This window comes from Drosophila willistoni (genome assembly GCF_018902025.1).
Source record: "Drosophila willistoni isolate 14030-0811.24 chromosome XR unlocalized genomic scaffold, UCI_dwil_1.1 Seg143, whole genome shotgun sequence".
NCBI lineage: Eukaryota > Metazoa > Arthropoda > Insecta > Diptera > Drosophilidae > Drosophila > Drosophila willistoni.
Window position 1 is genome coordinate 5,041,545 of NW_025814056.1, and position 21,537 is coordinate 5,063,081.

Here is a 21,537-nt window from a genome sequence, read left to right on the forward strand (position 1 = left end):
TATCACTCACTGTAATCCGACAAACTTGAAAAACTTTTCACTTTTTATTAAACGATGGCAAAAGCCTTGTAAAAAGTCTCTAACAATTTGGCCATGTACTTTCTGTAATAAGTGCTTAGTGCCTCCTTTGAAGCATTTTGATAACATACATGTATGTAAATATGTATTGGCCTACTTTACATATAAACAATGGCAATATCAAATTAAAGTCAGTTTTTTGTTGTAATTGGAGTGCAATTTAAACTTTTTAATTGAACCTTATGGATTTGGGCCTTACATGGTCTAGATACTTTTTTTTAAACTTAACTTTTTTAACAATTTAAATAATGTATACCTGTTTTCTCTGACGCACTCCAAAGGTAATCCCGTATTTACCTTTCCCAGAGCTCTCAACTTTTCTCAACAATTTCCCCATTTTCTTTTTCATTATTTACTGACTTTTCTTTCTATTTTTTTTTTGGGAAGATGATAGAAAGGAGAAGGTAAAGAAGGAAGCGGTTGGAAGATAGCATACTAAATTAGCGACTTAGTACCATTTTCGCACACATACGTTATCCGCAAGAAGTAGAAAAAAGAGAAAAATAATAAAAAATAGATGTAGCTTAGGAAATTTGAAATTCTCTTTGTGAAGTTCCTTTCTCAGATGGGAAAACAGTGGGGGAGATGCACAGGGCGACCATAAAGACAGACAGACAGACAGACAGACAGACAATCTGCAAGTGCAAGTTGGTCGTTGAGTTGCACATACTCAAGTTAGTTCCTAAGTGGCCCTCAAGACAAATAAACTCAATTCTCAATGATGGTTGGCTGCCTTGTTGGATGGCATGCTGCTGCAATTTGAGCTTAAGCGGTGGCTAAAACTTATTTAAGGCATCACATTCTATCCCATCTCCGATTCCTCTTCACGTTCAACTTCTGTAACATCAATGTCAGGTCAGAGAAAAGCTTCTGCTAACAACGTTTCCACCAAATAAAAGAAGAAAGGGTCGTGGCAAAGAAAAAAAAAACAAAAAAGAACCCACAAGGCTTGCGTCAACTCATACACATCACAAACATCTTACACTTCAACGCTTCTAAAGCCAAAAAACAGGGCTAATAAGAAAGTGCAAATACTCTAACCTCGAATGAAATCATTTCAAGTATCTAACAGTGAGTCTTAACTTACGAACCCTTCAACTATTAGAACCATCAACAAAAATAAAATCCATTTAAGTCAGTCTTGGTTTTTTTTTTGTTATGTTCTATGTTTTCTTTGTTCCTAACAACTTGTCTTTCGGAAAAATAAAGCTCAAGTAGGCATATATGAAGACTGTTTTTAAAAATAGTTTGCCGGTTTTGATTAGAGATGTAATACTTATAGAACAGTTATTATCAAAAATACCTAAACTTTTATGCTGCAGAAGATCATCTAAAAGAGAAAAGTATTGCATAATTTTCTTAAATTATCCTATTTGTACTTTTAAATTATAATAGTAAAACACTGACTAATTTAAATACTTAGTTGCAATTAGTACAACTTAAAATTTATATATTTACAAAGGTATCTTGTGTTAAAATCTTTTAAAAAATAGGAATTTATCCAAATTTCTATGATTCGAGAAAAAGAAGTGCATTAAAATCATTATGAATTAAAGTTTTAGAAAAAAAAGTATAGAGTGAGAAGTGTGAGAACGTTATATGATATAGATGGATCCCTTAGCTCAATTGCCTGACTATACTCTAAACTTGGCTGTTTATCTCAGCCATGACCTAAGTTAACCCAAGCCCTCGTTGCATACTGCCATCATTTATCTTACTCGAGTTTATCATGCAATTTGATTTGAATCTCTTGCATTTTCATGAGGTCTATCATCTCTCTTGCTTTCTCCCTGTCTCTCTCCATCCATCATATGGAAAATCTTGGGCGAAATGTTATAGAATAATAAAACATATAGTTTTTATATATGTATATGTAATCACTTTACTTTATTCTTCTTGCAGAGTTGTTGAAAAGTGAGCCAAACGCAACAAAATCAAAAGTAAACAAAGAGCAGAAAGGACAACGACTACGACAACGACAACGACATAAAAGTTGCCTCGGGAGTTTAACGGGTGCAGCAGCAGCAACATCAGATGTGGCAACAGCAACAGCAACAGCAGCTGCCCCAATGAAAACAATGAAATAAAATCCAATCCACATACACATATGCATGCATACAACAACCAAATCATATTCAAAGATGCAAATTACAATTTGCATACAAATTTGCAAACGACAAGGAAGACGACGAACAACAACAGCGTCAGCAACGACAGCAATTGGACAATTGCTATAAAAATATTGCATTAAATTCTTCAATAAAGAAATATATAAACATTTCAATTACATATCAACAATATACAACAAAAACAAAAAATAGAAACAAAAACTAACAACAACTACAAAATGATCAAAGGTATTCTAATACAGCGCAAAAGTCAGGAGGATGCCAGCTATGCAAAGCAACTCAAAATGGAGCACGCCGATCTGGTGGCCGAAATGCAAACCGTGGAGAGTCTACCCACACACGAGCGATTGCAATTGGCAAGACTGTAAGTACAAATATGATCCTAAAACACGTTTTCAATCAATAATATCTGAAAGATAACTATTTTTGCTAACTAGCAATACTTTTAGAAATACCTTAGAACATAGATAGCGAACATAGAGCATTATCCTTTAACCAATATAGTGGCAATAGTGAAATCATCATTTCTGCAAGACTTTGGATGCTGAGAAACTTATAAATTGTACTAAATACACTTACAAAAACATCTTGCATTCGCTTTTATAGTATATCCAGTGGATATTATCCACCAACTCGTTACTCAGGCACAACTTTAATTTACACAACAAACTAAACAGAAATCCAAATGAAATAAGCTTAATAGAGACTTAAAACTCAATTTCTAGTTGAGGAATAGACGAGCACTCACAGTCTCTCATTCCACTCATCCGTCTATATGTATTCACGGATGTGCATGTGCGTTTATTTAAGGTTTCGTCGGATTGTTTTCGCCTTCCTAGGGCACTTGTCAGGCAAATTGCAGCTGTAAATACAGCTTAAAGCTGCAATTAAAGAAATAAACAAAAACGCAAAATTTTATAGTGAAACTTTTCATTTTAATTAAGAATGAAATCGCATTTCTTTTTCTACTTGTTCAACCTACTTCCATTTCCAGAGTCCTGGATAAACAAAACAAAATGAAAAAAAAAACCAAATTGCAAGAGAAGTCTCTTTTTCATGGGCGGTTGGCAAATATTGGTCACGAATTTCATCGAAAATCATTCAGAAAAAAACATAAAAAAAATCTATCAAATATTGACTGTATAAAATATTCAATGCAATTAATGGACATACAAATGCATACTTATGTATGTAGTATACAGTCATAGTTAAAATGATTTACTCGGCAAATTGTTCTTTAAATATTCCACCAAAAGAAGCTTAAAGAAAAATTGAGAAAAAAAGGAAAAATTAAGGATAAATTATGTATATTTAAGTTGTTGAGGATAAAGGTTTTTTTTCGTTTGCTTGAACTGTTTCTCTCTCTCTTTTTTTTTTGCCTGCTGCCTTGGTAATCCTTTTGTAATCCTTGAGCTAATGAGTTTCCTTTAAACTTAATTTATATAGAAAATCCTTTTACTCTTATCAGTGAGAAAACTCAAAGAGGATTTTATGTTTTGACATTTAAAAAAGTTTTTTAGAGATAGTTTTATATAGTTTTTCTCAGTCTTTGTAGATCTACCCAATAAAAGTAGATAGTGTTGAAAGTGTATTGCATTATTTGAGTAAAATGAAATTGAATTTAAAACACTTTTTTTGATTCCATTTCATTTGAATGGCATTTCAGGCGGCGTGCTCAACAATTGAAGTTGGCCCGTCAAAAGGAAAAAGAATGGGTTAAATTGCAGCGGTCCAAAGGGTATACCGGAAGTGGTGGCAGCGGCGGGGGCAGTGGCAGCGGTGGCGGTGGTTCGACAAATAGCCATCTACTGAATGGCGGCGGCGATACAACTCATCATTTCCGGCATGCGAATGGCACGGCCACGTTAAGCGGTCGCCGTCACATCTCTTTTGAGAATAGTGTGGTGCTATTGGAGGCCGCATCGCGGAATGATATGCCCGAGGTGGCTGCATTGCTGCAGCACGGCATTACACCGGATGCAGCCAATGAGGATGGGCTGACGGCCATGCATCAGGCGTGCATTGACAATAATGTGGATATGCTGCGTCTCCTGCTCGAGTATGGGGCCAATGTGGACGCCCAGGACAGTGATAAATGGACGCCGTTACATGCGGCGGCCACGTGTGGCCATTTGGAGCTGGTGCGCATACTCATACGGCATGGTGCTAATCTATTGGCCGTCAACACGGATGGTAATATGCCCTACGACCTGTGCGATGATGAGAACACATTGGATTTCATCGAGGGCGAGATGGCTCAACGTGGCGTTACCCAGGAGCTAATCGATGAAACGCGCTCCTCCACGGAGCGCGTCATGCTGAGAGATCTCATGGAATTGGCACGCACTGGCGGCGATCTCGAAGAGCCGGACTATCAGTGTGCCACTCCGGTAAACTAATTCATCTTATTCTAACCCCAACAATCTTAATTTATCCACATGTATTCTATACATCTTTAATTTCAGCTTCATATTGCTGCGGCCAATGGTTATGTCCGTGTGGTGGAATTTCTACTGGAGCAGCATGTCAATGTTGATGCCATGGACAAGGATCTGTGGACGCCAGTGCATGCGGCTGCATGTTGGGGACATGTAAGTAAAAAAAAAATTATTATCATGATTATGTTTAAGCATCAAAAATGAAATGAATTCGAAGTCATTTTACATAAAAGATATTTCATGGGCAGCAGCAAGTATTAGGATGCAATGATAAAACTAGTTGAGAATTACAACTAAATGAAGCAAACAAAGAAATCAAAGTTTACCTTTTTGTTCATGAGAATTAGTTTGTTGTCCAGTCCATGTAAACAGTATCAATGTAGATTCTAGATCCTGACGAGTATATTTTTAATACTTTAAATTAATTGTTATTAGTAAAAAATGGATAAATGTATCAATTAAGAAACTTGCTAAAGCTGTTATAAGATCCAACATAAGGTTAAATGTCATAAATATTCCAATGATACTTGGAAAACGTCAGAGAAACTTTAGAATACATCATAGTTGAATCTTTGATTGACCCAGTTAGGGTTGTATGTATTTATTATTGTCATGAATCCTCTTTAACTGACTAATTGTCTCTGTTTGTCCTTAGCTTGAGGTTTTGGAGATGCTCGCCCAATGTGGCGCCGATTTGAATGTACGAAACAAAGACGATGAAACGCCCTCGGGTAAATAAAGAATAAACAAAACAAACATCTACTAGGGTAATCTTGGATTGACATACTTACTCATTTTTGGTAGATATTTGTGAAGATCCGGAGATAAGGGAACGCATCGAGCAACTGAAAACTGAGCAGGAGAGCAAACGACTGGCGGAGGCGCAACGAAGGCGCGTTCGACGCTCACAGAGCAATAATACCAGGTAAACAAGAAAAAAAGAAAAAAGAAAAGAAATGACAATGTCAATTTACAAATTGTTGTGATTCATTAACGTTTATTTTGTTGCCTCGTACAGAGCCCAATCGGTGCGTCGCACTAGTTTACGCGATAAGACACTGACAACCAAAAAAGATGCCGTCGAAGAGACTCGCCTGCGTTTGCAGGCCCAGGAGGCTACGGCCACCACGGAGGGTGGCGGTGGTGCTGCTCCATCGGGGGCTACCGATTTACCCAATGGCTATGGCGGCTATCAGCATACAAATATTAATAATAATACCAACAACATTAACAACAATGGCGAGAAACGCCCATCAACGGCCAGTTTGAATGGCCAATTGATGCCGCATTCGAAATCGGCCGATGCGGTAGACAATACACAACATTCCTATTTACCAAGACGTCCACCCGATGGCCGGGAGAATGACTCCGAGCAGCTGCAGCAGCAACAACAATTCAAATCGATTGGATCGACTGGCCAAGTTGCAGGTGAGCATCAACGTGCCACCTCGGCAGCGGCTGTTATTCTGTCCGACAAGGGAACGGCAGCCAGTGCCGAGGCCGTACAAATTCAATCATCCAAGGAGGCTGCCAATGGCAAAATCAATGTCCAGGTCACTGTTTTAGTGGGTAAGCTTCAAATTCGAATATCACAAACCAAACACAACCCACCCACCCATTCACAATACCCACACCCACACACACATACACATACATACACACTCGCATATGTCGAACACCCAAACGCCCACAATCACACAGAAACACACACACAAACACTCGAAACATCTCGACTTCTTTCGCTTAAACGCTTCCTCTGTCTCCGTCTCCGTCTCCATCTCAGTTTTTGTCTCTGTGTCAGTGTCAATGTTTTAATGTTTTTTTAACGACCCTACTAAAACGAAATAAATATAACTCAGAATGCAAAAATTAACAAAACAACAGCCAGCAATGACAAGATGAACAAAAATTGAATACACTTCAATTAGTCGACTGTCAAAGTTACCTATAACAAATCAAAAAATAAAGACGAGAAGTTTTATGGAGGGCTTTTAGGGACTCTTTAATTAAGTGAACTTTACTCCAAAATGTGTAATAATTTGTAGATTTATGTATTTACACCTGCCCCTCGCTTAACACGGGGGCTACTTTCTAATAGGAAACGTTAAACATGGCTGGACTTAAATAAGGGGCTACCTTATAAGAGGCTATTGTGTTTAATTCTATAAATTAAATGCGATTTATTGTTAAGAAATTCCTGTAATATGTCGTCATAGAGTTAGTCTTTTAACAAATATTTCACTCAATTGTCAACTGTCTTATCTTCTTTATAGAGGCTTCTAAAAAAATGTGGTTATTTTTCAATTTTGATACTTGTTCTCCTTTCCTTTTTATTTCTTTAAAGGGTGATAAAAACCAAAAATATTTGAAAAATTGTACAAACCAAAATGTATATTTCGCATCGTTTAAGATCGAGTTAAGGAAGAAGGCAAGGAGTATTTTGGTTTTAAAATGATTGAAAACTTATTTTTCGTTAATCCCAAATCCTTTTCCGTTATCCCCGGTGGAACTACCTTTCCGTAGTGCCATCTATGTCGATGTTCTGAACTCGAGATCAACAGCATTCTAGTTTAGTCAGGTCTCCAATTAGGGGCATACATATGAATGTACATAGTTACAGATCAGTTGCGTTACATTGCTCCTTAAAGTATGCAATGTATTTCAAGAAAAGATCACAGATTTTATTATTTCTTCTCTTTTTTGTTATCGAGTTTGTACCAATTAAGTTAGTTTTTAAATAATTGGTTAACTTTTTGGTGCATAAATTAAAATATGTGTTTAGATTAATCTTTAGTATTTTTTTTTTTAAATCAGTTGCTTGCATTAAATAATCAAAATTAGAACCACAAGCAAATATTAAATAATACCGTTTGATACTTGTTTTTGGAATATTTTCTTTTGCAATTGGATTAAAAAAACTCTTTGAATTGAATATAACTTTAATATGTTCTTTTGTAATGGTTTATTGTGTTTTTATGTATCAAGTTTCATTGACAATTTGTGAGTTCCTAATTTTAAAATGGCATAAGCTTGAAGAGAGAGTGCCAAATTGCTTAAATTGTAAATCTATTAAGATTTAGAACGACGTTAATCTATTAAGATTTAGAACGTAAATCCATTAATAGATCTATTACGATTTTTTTTGAATAGTTAGATTGTCTTATTTACAGAGATCCAAGTGAAATTGAAAAGTAATTAATATTTACTATAGGATGAAATCCCATAAAAGCAAGAGGAAGATATTACATACTTTTCTACACATTACTTCTTGGGTCAAATCAAATGAAAAAGCACACGTTTCCCCATAGATAGAGAAGTTGTTATTTTTTGAAGAACGACTTTGAAGATTGACTTTATAAAACGCAACACAGATTTTGCATTAACACACAACTTCTCTTAAACAAACAAACAACCGACCCCATAACTAAATATAAAGAAAGGATACCCCACACAAACTTTTAACTCTCAAACTCTTCAAACTCTGCATGCCATTAGATGTCCATACGCACACACACACACACATACATATAAACACACATACATACATGTTCAAAAAGAAGTAAACATAACATTTGCTTGTTTTTTCTGTATTTATTTTTTTTTTATTATTTGTTTTATTTTCATTTTATTTCACCCGTTTTTGTGTCGTCTGCCGTCGCCTGCCTGCATCAACATCAACAACAACAACAACAATATCACACACAACAACAACAACAACATACACCCCCATTCACTTCATTTCATGTAGACACAAACAGCACTCATCATCAGCAACATCAACATCAGCAACAACAACAACAACAACAGCATCAGGCATTATTGTTGCAACATCAGCAACAACACCATCAGCAACATGTTGCCATGGATAATGGTTATAGTGCTGCTACATTATCAAATTTAAAAAAACAACGTTCGCTTTCACGCACCGCCAATGTCCTCAATAATTTTGATTTATCATCTGCAACAACAACAACAACATCATCATCTGCAACATCAACCACAAACGCAGGAACAGCCGCAGCCGCAGCAGCAGCAGCAGCATCCGCAACAACAACAACTAATGGTTCTGTTTTAGGAGCCGCCACCACAGTGAACAACAACAACCTTAGCACCAGCAACAACAACAATGGCAACAACACCAGCAACAACATAAACAACAACAACAACAATGCAGGAGGTGGATCATCTGGAGGAGGATCATCATCATCAATAGTGGGAGGAGGAGCTGGAGGAATCGGAGGACCAATTGCCACCCAACCCCTGGGCTTGGGTCACATGAGTCCCAGCTATTTGGAATTTGAAACATCTTCAGCAACAGCCGCCAACAATTCGATGAACAAATTTAGCGGCATCACCGGCGATGTGGTCAGCGATAGCACCAGTTCGAGTCGCAAATGTTGTATCCTAATGTAAACGAGATGAGCAAACGTTTAGAGAATTCCAAAAAGCGCAGGGGGAAGAGAGGGAGAAAGTTGCAAGTTTTTTCCAAAGTTTCGTATAACAAGTCTTTCTTCCTTTCGAAACTATATCAAGAATAGTTGATAAGGATTCTTTACCATGGCGATTCGAAGATTGTTTTGGACATCGATTTAGAGTACCCAAAATATCTTCCCAAAATCAAAAGAAAAGAAAAATGTTTTGATATTCATTTTGTTTCATTCCAATATTACAAAATGCAATCGGTTTTTTTTTTTTTTTTTGTTTTTCTAGTCTAAAATTGATTATTTCTATGTATTCAGTTTTCGACAGATATTGAGTAATCAGTATAACATTGATAGAGATCGTCCCTCCATTATTGTTTTATGAGAAATTTGCTACGATTTGGAAAGGTGCTCAAGGCAAAAGATGCAAAGCGAAACAGATTTAAAACATTTTAGGTATACGAAAATTTAGGAAATCTTATATAGATAGATATATAGTGCGATGGCCAGCAAATAAAAGTGTCTTTTTGTTCTTGGAAAGAAATTGATTCGAGAATTGTATGTAAAATACTTAAAAAAACAAAAAAAAAACTTATATATAATATAAAAAAACAATTTTTTTTTGTGTAAGAGTTCAATTCTATGAACTGAGAAAAGAAGAGAGTAAGGGAGAAAGAAAAAAGAGATAGAAAGAACGGCTCAAAGTCGTTTCGCATTTTCCTAGGCACACATAATAATTTAAAAACTAAAATATTTAGAGAAAAACAAAAACGAAAACGCAATTTAAATGTGAACAGTTGAATTTAGTTTAAACAAAAAAAATAAATATATATATATTAATATATATTATATAACTATAAATGTAAATGTATATGTACATGCTGCATATTTATCTAAATTGTCAAGAACTATTGTTAATTGCGAGCAATCCAATTATTTGCTTCGATTGAATGTTTAGGTAAATGAGAAAATGAAAACAAAAAGTAAAGCAAAGTATTATGCATGAGAAAATAATAAATAAATATATGATAGCAAAAATTTTAGTTTAGAAAACATAAAACAAACCGAGGAAAAGGCAAGCAAAGCAAAGCAATCGCATCGCAAGCAATTTAAAAAAAAAAAAAAACTATACAAACAACCAAATTTCATTATTATAATACATATACATCTATATGTACATTGTCTAAAAACCAAGGAGTTCGTATTGTTTTTTTTTCTCTGTCCTACTCTAAAATGTAAATGAAATCTTTTTAGATTTGTTTTTTATTCCTTTATTGATATAACTATTTTTTTTTTGTTGTACTTTGCTCTGCTTTTTGGTGACTAGATATGATGAATTGTATTATTTATATTTATAAATTGATTTACTTAAATATTTTTTTGTATATACAAATATATATATTATATAACACAATTCCAAAAAAACAAAAACAAAAACATACACATAAACACACACACACACACACACACACAAAACGCATAAACAAATTATACAACGCGCAATTAGCAAAATGAGACTTTCTTTCGATCTATTGGCATTAGAAGCAACAACAAATTATTATTAATAATAATAAAAAAAAAAGTTTTTGTAAAAATAAATGCGAAATCAAGTTAATTAAGTGCAATATCTTTTAACTTTTGAGTTACATCGGTTCAAAATGGAAATGAATGGGGAGAACTGAATTAAAGAGTATTTCAAACAAAAAAAAAACTGGTTAAGTTAACTTTCTTAAATTATATAAAAACAAATTATAGATCATGTAGCAATAATTCGTCTATGAAATTATTATTTTACATGAATGTGGCAGACCTTTTAACAAATTTGTTGTTGCATTCAAATTGAAGTGCTAGGCCGTTTTACAAGTTGTCTCTTGCGAAGAGTTATAGTTCATCTATAAACGTGTTCAAGAAGGTCCTTAAATTATGTATTTTCCTGACTTTCAAACAGCTTTTCAAATAAGGAAGTCGTTACATTTCAATCAAAGATGGCAGTGTCTTAGAATTGCGTGTATCGTGTCACGACACGTTCCCAGCTTTAATAAACCAGTATTCATCGAGAGGTTATTCAACACTATCAGCTGATGTGCCGGTTTATTGCCCATTAAGCAACTGATTATTGCCGTTTGCTTTTATTTTATGAAAAATGGAATCTTTATACACTTACCGTTATAGCTTTCTGGCAGGTGCCTTTGCTGCCGGCGGAAGCTTCTTTGGCAAAATGCCCAGCTACCTCAAATCTTTGGATTTTCTTCCGGCATCAATTGGTTTGTTGTTCAATATTGTTTACCTTTTGAATCTTGGAATAATAATTGGAAATATTTAGATTTCATTGTGCTGCAACTTCTACCACTTGGCCTAATGCTGTTCTGTAATGTCTGCAATTTAAGATATTTCCTCAAAGCCCTTCAAATGACACCACAAACTCTGACGGCGACCGTTTTGACTGCTGCTTCCAATTATGTTATGTCTGTGAGTGATCCCCGATCCTTTCTATACCTATACATAATGTTCGTATCGAAATCTGTTTTAGTTTATTTTAGGTATCGTTGTGTATAACGAACCACTGAGTCCTTTGTCGGCCATAGGAATCACTTTTATACTGGCGGGTCTCTGGTTTCTTTGCGACGACTCAGATTCCACGGACAAAAATGAAGGATTGGAGAAGAAAGCTCTTTAATGGTATTTCACATAAATGTGTGTCAAACTAATGTGATATTTATATGTATATTAGTAAATTGTTAAGTACTGTAAGTAACTTATCCTGCATGTAATTATACAATTTACGTGATTGTATTAAACATTTGTTCTATTGCCTAGAAATGAACCGACTCTCTCTTAGAACAGCCTCATTACCTGTGCAGACATTATGATAGGATATCTGGGATACTCTTGGATACATTATAGTGCCTTAAGACCTGGTCGGATGCATCTTTCTTATGGGTTTATAATCTGTCTCTGACATATCATAACATTTCGTTGTCAAATGTATTCAATAGAATGTTGACATCGATTTATTCTTTGAAACTTTCCGATTGATTTCATCCAATAATCTTTTTAACTGCCTTGCAAATGCCGCAATTTCCATTCTAAATTGTTTAGAAAAATGTAACAAATTTCTATAATAGGGAAAATTTTAAAAGGAAAAATTAAATAAACTATAATATTCTAGACATTTTTTGATATTAGATCATTATCTTAGAAGAACTGTTTGACGGGTTTTTAAATGTTAGATGTATTATATATATGTACATACATACACTGTATACATTCTTGATTGGGTTTGTGAGCCAAGAGAATATAGTAGTTTATCATTTTATTAAATCTGTTTCTTCTTCTGATGTCTCCTTCCAATGTTTTTAGCGCAATTCGTTTTAAAATTCATGAAGAATAGAGACAAATAAACTTTTCTAACGAACGAGAACGATTATTTTTCATGTACTATGTACTTTAATCATAAAGGACCAAAATAATTTAGTCGTACTTATTCAAATTCCACCGATTACAAAATCTTTATCCTATCTCAGACACATATCATGATGACAACAAGGAAATTTATTAATGAATTTAATATTTCTATTAGTGTCAATATTAAATGTAAAACTTTTAAACTTTATTCAAAACCAAAGGTGAAGAAGTATATTTTGCCATGCAATGCGGGTCTGTGTGAGTAGACATGCCATCTCCTTCGGTTCTAAGTACTTCTTACTCTCTTCGTCTCTTTCTAGTTAAAGTCTTCTAAATTGTAAATATTCATATTCTTTCATATGCATGGATGTGGGCTTTGGATACTTTTCTTAATTAACTTGACTCGCTTAGCTATTCTAAGTATTTTTATATATATAATGTTCTCTTTACGCATAGGTTCGAGAGATGAAAGAGACAGAGAGATCTTCTCTTCCATAATTCTGAACGTATAGTAACACATAAATTATCTATGGTCTGGAGTTCTCAGTATCTTTTAGTACTTAAGCAGTGGATTGATTTGACAATGTTTCTCAAATGGAAACCATTATCATCTCCTATAATAAAAAGTCCTTGGAGTTGTGGAAATAAATTTCTATGCAAGTTTTCTTATATAATTTTTGTTTTGTTTAATGTACTAGTTTGCAAATACATAATTCTCTTTTTTTTTTCTTTTTTGATTTGTTGGTTTTTAATTTTTATAATACACAAATGAGTGTGCATAAATTATGTTCCATTTTATCCATTTATCAATATTTTCATTAAAATTACAACTATATAATTAATATGTTTTCTTTTTTTGTTTTTATTTTTCTTGTTGCTGTGTTCTTTTTCCTGCGTGTGTGTATGTGTGTGTATATGTGTCCAAGATGGATCACAAAACAGAATTAAGAATACGAAGGAAGTAAACGAAAGGCAAAGTATATGTAGAAATGGGATATATTAGAACTTGTAACTAAATATATAATATATATATATATATGTATGTATATTTAAATATTTTTTGTTTTCCTTTGTTTGCTGTTGGTTTGCTTGCTTGATTTATATATATATATATCAATATATATTTATATATATATATATGTGTGTGTGTATATATATAAATTTAATAGTAATTATAAGTTGTATTTTCCGAAATCGTAATTTAATTGCTAAGATGTATAAATACTTGCTCAGAAAAGTGGATTTTTTTTTTGTCTATATTTGCGGGTTTTTTTTTTTGGGGATGTGCAAGGAGCGTCGGGATGAATGGAAGTTGGTTTTGGAGACTTTTCTGAATTAACTTGGCTCGCTCAGCTGCTCCGAAGTATTTGCTTCTGTTCTGTCTGTCTGTTTTTTTTTTTTGTTTTTTTTTGGTTTTTTTGTTTTTTTTTTTTTTGTTTCATTGGGAATAGAGTTTTAGAAACCCTTTTAGAGCTTTGATTTTCCTGTAGTAATGTATTTTTTAAATGTAGTTTAATTTTTTGTAATTGTTCTTTTTTTTGCATTTTCTTTTAAGTGTTGTTGGTTTTTTTTTGTTTTGTTTCATTTTTAGTTTATTTTGCTTTTTTGTTTATTATGCATACATATAATTAATTAAATCATAATTATATATATAGTAAATTTTTTTCTTTTTTGGAGGGGTTTTGGGACAAGAAATTAAATTATAAATTGTATTCCAAATATATATATATATATAGAAAAAAAAACAAAAAAAAAATGCGGAAAACAGTTTTTTCTTCTCTCTTTTGTTCTTTCCCCTATCTTTTCATTCATCTTCTAGGATTCTCCTACTTTAGGTTTTCCCGTTTTGTTTTTTCTTCCTTTTTTTTCTTTTTGGAGAGTTTACACGTAAATGTAAATTGTACGTCTACGTTTCATGCGTATATATGTGTGTGTGTGTGTGTGTTGTGTATGTGTGTGTGAGTGAGTTGTGGGATGATCCTTCTTTGCTCCGTTTCTTTTCTGTATGGATTTTACTTGTTTTTTGTGTTGTATGAATAAGTTTTTATATGTATATTTAATACAAGATTTCTTCTATCGTCCTCTCAAATCAGTTTTTGTTCTCCAATCCAAGAGGAAGACGCTGCTGTTGGGTTTGACGTGGGATATAGCCGCCGCTGCCTCCGCCGCCACCACCACCACTAGGACCACCGTTACGCCCGCGATCGTTCATTGGTCTGCCACCACCGTATGAACCGTTGCCATTCCTCTGCTGGTTACCGCCACGTTGGCCACGATAGGGACCACCGCCGCCGCCACCGCCGGAGGATTCGTATCGCGACTCCTTGTTGTAGACAACACCGCCATTACCACCGCTGCCGTTTTGGTAATAACTGTTGCCACCGCCATTGCCGGTCTCATTATTACGGAAATAAACGCCACTGCCGGCTCCACCAGAGTTTCCGCCTCCGGTACGTCCATTTTGATTGGCCGAATTGCCGTACTGACGGGATCGATAGTTACCGCCGCCCACACCGCCATTTCGACCACCACCATCTCGTCGCTCATCGCCTCCACCACTGCGACGCTGGTAATTGCCCGAATTCCGGCGTGCGGCACCGACTCCGTCTTGGGACTGCGAGTTATTCCAATGATTCGATTCATTCTCTGTGCTATGATCACGCGGTGGCGCCCACTCTTTGTTGCCATTCGAGCTGGCTGATGAGGAATTCATCTCTGAGCTCCATTTGTTGCTGACAACAGTTTCTGACGGAGACTGCTGTTGTTTTTGCTGCTGCTGCTGTTGTTGTTGCTGATGCTGCTGCTGTTGTTGGCTCTTTAGCACACTATTGAGAGCAGCTGTGGCTGCAGCATTCGTATTACTATGCCATTCATCGCCACCAGCACCAGTAGCAACAGATGCAGCTCCAGCAGCCGAGGATTGCTCCTCGACGGGCAATGATTGCTGGGGCTTTTGTTGTTGCTTCAATTGCTGTTGCAACTGCTGCTCGTAGCTGACTACCACAGAGTTGTCATAGGGAAAGGCTGCGGTAACATCTCCAGGTTGCATTCCAATCCCCTGAGGTGGTGGCGGCGCCTGTTGCTGTTGTTTCTGTTGTTGCTGGGGCGGTAACCGTGTCATTATAAGCATTGGTTGTTGTTGTTGCTGCTGTTGTTGACGCTGCTGCTGCTGCTGCTCATGAATCAAAACCGGCGAAAAGAGTTGCTGTTGATTGGGATTGGAAGCAGTTGGCGGTCCCTGCTGTTGTTGTTGTTGCTGCTGGGGGGGCTTGGGAAACGATTGATTAGTGAAGGTCAGCGATTGTATGGCCTGTGGCTGCTGCTGTTGCTGCGGTGGCGGCTGTGATTGTTGATCCTCTACATGATTTTGTTGTGGTTGCTGATGCTGCTGCTGTTGTTGTTCAAACATCAAATTTGGATTGGTCCCTGGCGGCGGCAGTGACACTTCGGGATTATCCAATTCGCTGTCCTGCAGAAAATGAAAGGTGCCGGCACCAAGAACTTCGGCCAAAGGACGTAATTGTTGCATGAATTGTTGTTGTTGTTGTTGTGGGGGTGGTGGAACTGCCGACTGCTGGGGTTGTTTAAAGTAATTCTGCTCCACAGCTCGCACTGGCAACAATTGTTGTGGTGGAGGTACCCCTGGTGGCGGTGCTGGTGCTCCGCCAACTCCCTGCATGGCTTGGAGATTCACGGTACTACTTATAAGCTGATGGGGATGACTTTGAGGTGGCGCTGGGGCATATAAAACATGAACTGGTGTCGTGTTCGTACCATTGCCCCCGGCGCCCCCACCACCACCGCCAGCAGTAACCTGCTGTGCAGCGTTAGCTGCTCCTCCACCAGCAGCGGCATTGAAAACCTGCGGCGGCACCACCAATTGCTGCAACTGATGATCCACGGCCAGTAATTGAGGAGCAGGCAAACGATCGTGTTGCTGTGGCGGATCCACATCGACTACCTGCTGCTGCTGCTGTTGACCTAAATTCAATTTGTCCAAGCCCTCTTCAATGGAATTTTCAGCCGATGGCTCTGAATGAACTTCCATTTCGAGATCAACGGCATTATCATTCGGCTCAATATTTTCGCCGCTTTCCAAGCCCGTGCCCGTTCCCGTGCCACTATCTGTGCTATTCGCCATGGCCGTCACATTGCCGTGCTCCGGCACTAGATAATACTTGTCCAAATAACCGCAGTCCTGTACCTGTTGGAAGATCAGACGTAACTTTTCAAAGGTCACATCACCATACGGCTTGGCTCGGGCATTAAGCGTCATGACAAACAATTCGGCCGATTTCTGTGCATTGGCATTGAAGTTCCCATCATCAACAGCTTCCGGGCGACGAAGTTGAGTGTCACAGCAGCTAAAAAGAATTTTACAAAATCAAAAAGATATTAATGAATTAGTACGAACTTCTTAACTTCTTCATCTTAATAGGTAAAGAACCATTTTAATACAGTGAGTGGATAACGTCAGAGAAATGTTTCAACAGTTTGTGAATATTCTAGACTTAGTTCCGATAAGCAAAACAATAATCGCAACAACAATTCTTAGAGATTTTTAATTACTTACAATTTTTCCAACGTTTCCAGATCACCGGACTCCAACTTGGTAGCTCCATTTTCGCCATTCAGAAAATCGGTCCGCACTTGTTCATCGCTTAAACATTGCAGAACATTTTGCAAGATCAAGACTTCACGAATCTTGGCCGTCTCAGCTAGCGTCTTGGCTTGATTATCCTGTGTAGATGTTTGAAATATTATTTTCATACAATTTTCTGTGTGTTTTTGGTAAATTACCTTGCGGGCCTGCTTCTTTTGCTCCTTTTCGACCTCTTTGGATTGCAATTGCATATTTTTGGCCATTTCGCGAGCGAAATCCAAATTGGCCAAAACGGCATCATACTTGGCAACAGCTAAAGCCTGATCGGAGGTTAATTCCTTACCGCTGGACTGAATGGCGCGATACGATTCCAATTTGGTCTATATATATATATATTTGTGCAATCGATAAATAGGAAAAAGCAGAAGAAAAAATTTCGATATTGAGGATAAAGTGTTGCCAGATGATTCTATCTAGTTTTAGCATCTTATAATTATTTTCTATCCTTAAAATTCTAATTAAAATCATTAAACATGTTAACTTAATGAATTTGTTGTTTTTGCTTTTCTTTGTGCTCACAAAAATCAAACAATTCATTAAAATGCAGGCAATAATGCAAACCGGCTGGCTTAACCCTAACCAGGGTTGGCAACTCCAGATAGAAAACATGGCGTCGCAAAAATAAAAAAAAAGACAGGAACATATAGGGCCGCGGAGAGGGTAGGGCGAGAGAGAAACCAAGTAAGAGAGAGAGAGAACGATAGAATGGCGAGGGGGGGAAGGCAAGCAAAACGAAACAAAGCAACGTTGAGAACGAAAAAAAAAACCGAAAATAAAAATGGTGGAATTTTCGCAACAACAACAACACGAACGAAAAATCCTTTATTTTAACTGGAATTTCTAGAGATTTCCTCAATCGCAAATTCAATTTGCTTCAAACTCACCTTACGCTTCTCCAGATTGCGTATCTTATGCTCAATGGTGACCAGCATTTGCTTGAGCGGATTATACGGTTCCGAAATGGCAGCGGTGGCGGTAGCGTTTAAGGCAGCGGCAGCACTCTTTGTTAACTTGCCATTATTGTTGTTGTTGGTCAAATCGGTTTGACTACCAGCTGCCTGTGATTTTTCAGCCAAATTGCTTTGACTCGAATGCTGCTGCTGCGGTCCATTGGTGACTCCGCCGCCGACGACACCACCCACGCCTGCTCCGCCGCCACCACCAATTGAGCTGACCGAGGCGCGTTTCTCCTTGTTATTGTTGTTGGTGATTGTGGTAGCAGCCGAAGGCATTGTTTGCCGCTTTTGTGTGTTCTTACTACCAATTGTTAATCTGACTACGAGTTGTTTTCCGCTTGAATATTGAGTGGAATGAAAATGAAATGTTTGTCTTTCCTTCTCGATTTCGTTTTCAACACACAGCACTCTCCGCTCCGCAAAAACTCGCAAGCAGCGTGACCAGACACGCGAATCGGAAAAACCTGGTTTCGGTGCGACCGTATTTGGCTTGCAACAAAATACCGCAAATACCGGGGGGTTCATCGCGATACAAAATAGTGGGAAAAAAGGAGATAAAATTTAAAATCAAATCAAAAATACCAACATAATTGACAGGGCTGCATATAAACGGTTTGGCCATAAAAAGTTTTATTTAAACTATGTATGTATAACTTACACGTTTCACCCTAAATTCATACACTAAATTCAAACCCTAAAAACAATAAATTTAAGGCAAATAATTTAAAAGTAGTTTTAGCTAATTCTGATTAGCCTGTTAGAAGAGTATCTGGTATAAATTCTGGTCCACATAACAGTACTTTTGGCAGAGATTTTGAGGGCATATATGTATACATATGTACATGTATGTATGTACATACATAGAAATCAAATTTAAATGATATTTACAGATGTATCTATTTCAAGGAATTCTACACAGTAACAACAGGGAAAGCTACGTTCGACCAATAAATTGATTAAATGAAATTCTGTATAACAAAAAAGTATTTACATAAAGCGTTAACGTTTAATTACAATTGGTTTGAATTTCAAACCAGCTCTCTATTAAAGCTTAGATAACTACAACCATTTCGCTATAAGTACTCCATCTATCGATCGAATTTCATGTAATTGACTTCATTTATTCCGCATAAACTCGAACATAATCAATAACCAAGGCACTATGTTTACCCCAGGTTGGCGCCCAGGTGTCACGCTTCTGCCAGAAAGCCAAGGCCGCTCTGGGTTCTCGATTCTTATACGGTTTGACATCTTTGGGCAAGGTGCTATCATCGAAATTTAAGAAACCGCCAACCGTAACACCAAATATTATAAAGCACTTCTCATTAAAATAGGGTAGACCCTCGTAGACTTCACCATAGACCTCTTCGTCGACCATCAGAGTGACCTTATCCCTCTGCCAGATCATGGTGTAGTTGTGAAAATCATCACCATAATGTTCCTTGATCAATTTATCCCTAAGATATTGTACTGGGCGACCATGATGCCAAATTACCATACCCCCATATAAATGACTACCAGATACATCCTCCTGATTAACGTTGCGCAAGTGAATATTACCACGGGCAAATGCAATGCCTGCAATGAAAATAAAATTCGAAAAATTTTTAATTTAAAGATAGATTTGATAGATTCTTGAAATTACTTTTTGGGAGATTTGCATTTATGCTTAAATACCTACCTAGTTAAAATCTTTAATATTTCTTAATATACATACTCAAATAGTCAATATTAATTTAATTTTAGCGGAAAAGTAATTTTTTTATACCATTAACTCATATCACATTGGTCAAAATGTACTTCTTTTTTTTCTTGCTTTCATTCATAATTAAGGCAATATTTTGGAATTTTTTAACATTAATAATAAAATGTCAATTAAAACTTTTTGATGTACCCTTTAATTGGTAAAAGTATAGAAATAAATTTGCAACTTACGTAATTGTTTAGCATAATGAGTTTCCGCATATGTGGAAATTGGTTGAAGCATTATATCTGAAATCGAAGAATATACATATATGTACATATGTATAAGTAGTTAAATTTGTGATAATTGCAAGGATTACTTACAAGGAAATAGCCAATCTCCCTTTGGCAGCTTGGCTCGTACAACAATTTTGCCATATTTGAAACTAAATGAGTCCCGTGTATGCAACTGAGCCGAGAAGACTGGAGGATTAATGGTATAGAAACTGCCTTTTGATATATTACACTCCTGTTCGGGATTCTCTACAGCTGTACAGCGTTCGCCCAGCTTAAAGCTTCCATCGAATACATCATTGGAGATAACTGGAACAATATTCAATTGCCCCTCCTTAACAAATGAATTGCGTGGATCATCATCGAAAGCGACCAATTCCTCTTCGACATGATATAGACGCTGTCGTATGTCATATTTCCAAATGCTGCGATTCAATTTAAGCTCATTGAAGTTATCCTCAAAAAGTAATTCTCCCTGACAGGTGCGACGACCCGAGTTAACCAAACTCTGGGCGGGCTTACAATGTTTTTGTTGCTTCTGTGAGGCCAAATGGGCCTGACATTCACCGTCATTGGATGGAAACTTGATGCCATTCGATTGACCATCATGGGTGGTCAATAGACGCGTATTTAGGATCACTCTTGTCTCAGTTTTCTCGTAGATCTCATCATTATATTGCACTAGAACCGATATCTTCAATTTATCATTATTCTGCAGACTAGTCCTCTGTTTGCTCATCCATTTGCCATCAGTGGCATTGGTGATATAGTCCATTAATGCCGGACAATTGCCATCGATTTGTAGCATATAGAAAACTCTCTGCATTCCAGCTTCATCTATACATGTAGATCGATTAATTATGAACTTTGAAAAATTATGTTCGAGGCCTTTCCTCAACCTACCTGGTATGGAGACTTCAAAACCTTTTTCATTGAGCATTTCGAAATCAATATTTGGTATTTTATAGGCCAAATTACCAATCGAAACTAACAAAACTAATAAAATTCTTAACCACATGACGCAGTTTTAATTAATAAATGTATTCAATTTTAATATATTAACTAGAACCTATTCCCGGAAAGCGTTGCACTTGAACTGCATTGCAAACCAGTTAAAGTGCAGCGAAATCGAAAAAGCTTTCGAACCGAATGAGCTTTTGTTGTTTTTGTCTACTGGATGCTGTTATCAGTGGCGATTTCGAATTATCTATTACTTGAAAGCTTTGAATTAAGCATCTATTTGGAAATCTAATCCTCAAGTGCTCCAAGTGCTTTGATAGACAAAGAGAGAGGGAAAGAGAGAAATCGAGAGAGAGAGAGAGAGAGAAGGCATCTTAGTTTAGAAGTGACTGTTTATAGATTATAATTAGATAATTCAATGATGAATTGGGAATGAAGTGTCATAGTGATTCGAAGAGAAGACACTCATATTGATCAAATAGAAATTAAACAGCTACTTATTTTCCGAGT

The 21,537-nt window shown here is 36.5% G+C and overlaps 4 protein-coding genes across 6 annotated transcripts; 2 read left to right on the top strand and 2 right to left on the bottom strand.

Moving 5' to 3' along the window:
* The first annotated feature begins 2,379 nt into the window (after positions 1 to 2,379).
* On the top strand, positions 2,380 to 9,392 carry LOC6645303 (protein phosphatase 1 regulatory subunit 16A). 2 transcript variants are annotated; one of them, XM_047011831.1, is made up of 8 exons: positions 2,380 to 2,571; positions 3,874 to 4,597; positions 4,673 to 4,798; positions 5,301 to 5,376; positions 5,450 to 5,570; positions 5,664 to 6,214; positions 8,721 to 8,774; positions 8,877 to 9,392. In XM_047011831.1, the coding sequence occupies exons 1-8, from the start codon at positions 2,426 to 2,428 to the stop codon at positions 9,056 to 9,058; spliced, it is 1,980 nt and encodes a 659-aa protein (XP_046867787.1). In that variant the 5' UTR covers positions 2,380 to 2,425; the 3' UTR covers positions 9,059 to 9,392. The 2 variants fall into 2 exon arrangements, with proteins under 2 accessions (XP_046867787.1, XP_023033222.1); XM_023177454.2 differs by having other exon boundaries at positions 8,394 to 9,392.
* Positions 9,393 to 11,137: 1,745 nt separating this feature from the next.
* LOC26529193 lies at positions 11,138 to 12,201 on the top strand. 2 transcript variants are annotated; one of them, XR_006954522.1, is made up of 4 exons: positions 11,138 to 11,330; positions 11,390 to 11,535; positions 11,597 to 11,813; positions 11,884 to 12,201. XR_006954522.1 is itself a non-coding variant. In XM_015177832.3 (3 exons), the coding sequence occupies exons 1-3, from the start codon at positions 11,210 to 11,212 to the stop codon at positions 11,741 to 11,743; spliced, it is 414 nt and encodes a 137-aa protein (XP_015033318.1). In that variant the 5' UTR covers positions 11,138 to 11,209; the 3' UTR covers positions 11,744 to 11,886. The 2 variants fall into 2 exon arrangements, 1 of the variants encoding a protein (XP_015033318.1); XM_015177832.3 differs by having other exon boundaries at positions 11,597 to 11,886.
* Positions 12,202 to 14,253: 2,052 nt separating this feature from the next.
* On the bottom strand, positions 14,254 to 18,557 carry LOC6645304 (caprin homolog). Its single transcript, XM_023177559.2, has 4 exons — positions 18,019 to 18,557; positions 17,272 to 17,454; positions 17,045 to 17,211; positions 14,254 to 16,835 (listed from the first exon to the last, which is right to left on the bottom strand). The coding sequence occupies exons 1-4, from the start codon at positions 18,364 to 18,366 to the stop codon at positions 14,561 to 14,563; spliced, it is 2,973 nt and encodes a 990-aa protein (XP_023033327.1). The 5' UTR covers positions 18,367 to 18,557; the 3' UTR covers positions 14,254 to 14,560.
* Positions 18,558 to 19,074: 517 nt separating this feature from the next.
* LOC6645305 (gram-negative bacteria-binding protein 2) lies at positions 19,075 to 21,041 on the bottom strand. Its single transcript, XM_002068031.4, has 4 exons — positions 20,971 to 21,041; positions 20,158 to 20,904; positions 20,026 to 20,082; positions 19,075 to 19,668 (listed from the first exon to the last, which is right to left on the bottom strand). The coding sequence occupies exons 1-4, from the start codon at positions 21,005 to 21,007 to the stop codon at positions 19,211 to 19,213; spliced, it is 1,299 nt and encodes a 432-aa protein (XP_002068067.1). The 5' UTR covers positions 21,008 to 21,041; the 3' UTR covers positions 19,075 to 19,210.
* Between the last annotated feature and the right edge of the window lie 496 nt (positions 21,042 to 21,537).

Bases quoted from the DNA above. Each gene is read 5' to 3' on its own strand.
- LOC6645303 (XM_023177454.2), top strand. From the start codon at position 2,426: ATGATCAAAGGTATTCTAATACAGCGCAAAAGTCAGGAGGATGCCAGC. The intron at 2,572-3,873 runs GTAAGTACAAAT...ATGGCATTTCAG, and splicing joins CGATTGCAATTGGCAAGACT to GCGGCGTGCTCAACAATTGA. The intron at 4,598-4,672 runs GTAAACTAATTC...CTTTAATTTCAG, and splicing joins ACTATCAGTGTGCCACTCCG to CTTCATATTGCTGCGGCCAA.
- LOC26529193 (XM_015177832.3), top strand. From the start codon at position 11,210: ATGGAATCTTTATACACTTACCGTTATAGCTTTCTGGCAGGTGCCTTT. The intron at 11,331-11,389 runs GTTTGTTGTTCA...GGAAATATTTAG, and splicing joins TTTTCTTCCGGCATCAATTG to ATTTCATTGTGCTGCAACTT. The intron at 11,536-11,596 runs GTGAGTGATCCC...AATCTGTTTTAG, and splicing joins CTTCCAATTATGTTATGTCT to TTTATTTTAGGTATCGTTGT.
- LOC6645304 (XM_023177559.2), bottom strand. From the start codon at position 18,366: ATGCCTTCGGCTGCTACCACAATCACCAACAACAATAACAAGGAGAAA. The intron at 17,455-18,018 runs GTGAGTTTGAAG...ATATATATATAG, and splicing joins GCAATCTGGAGAAGCGTAAG to ACCAAATTGGAATCGTATCG. The intron at 17,212-17,271 runs GTAATTTACCAA...ACATCTACACAG, and splicing joins AAAAGAAGCAGGCCCGCAAG to GATAATCAAGCCAAGACGCT.
- LOC6645305 (XM_002068031.4), bottom strand. From the start codon at position 21,007: ATGCTCAATGAAAAAGGTTTTGAAGTCTCCATACCAG. The intron at 20,083-20,157 runs GTAAGTAATCCT...CTTCGATTTCAG, and splicing joins GGGAGATTGGCTATTTCCTT to ATATAATGCTTCAACCAATT. The intron at 19,669-20,025 runs GTAAGTTGCAAA...TTTTCATTGCAG, and splicing joins TCATTATGCTAAACAATTAC to GCATTGCATTTGCCCGTGGT.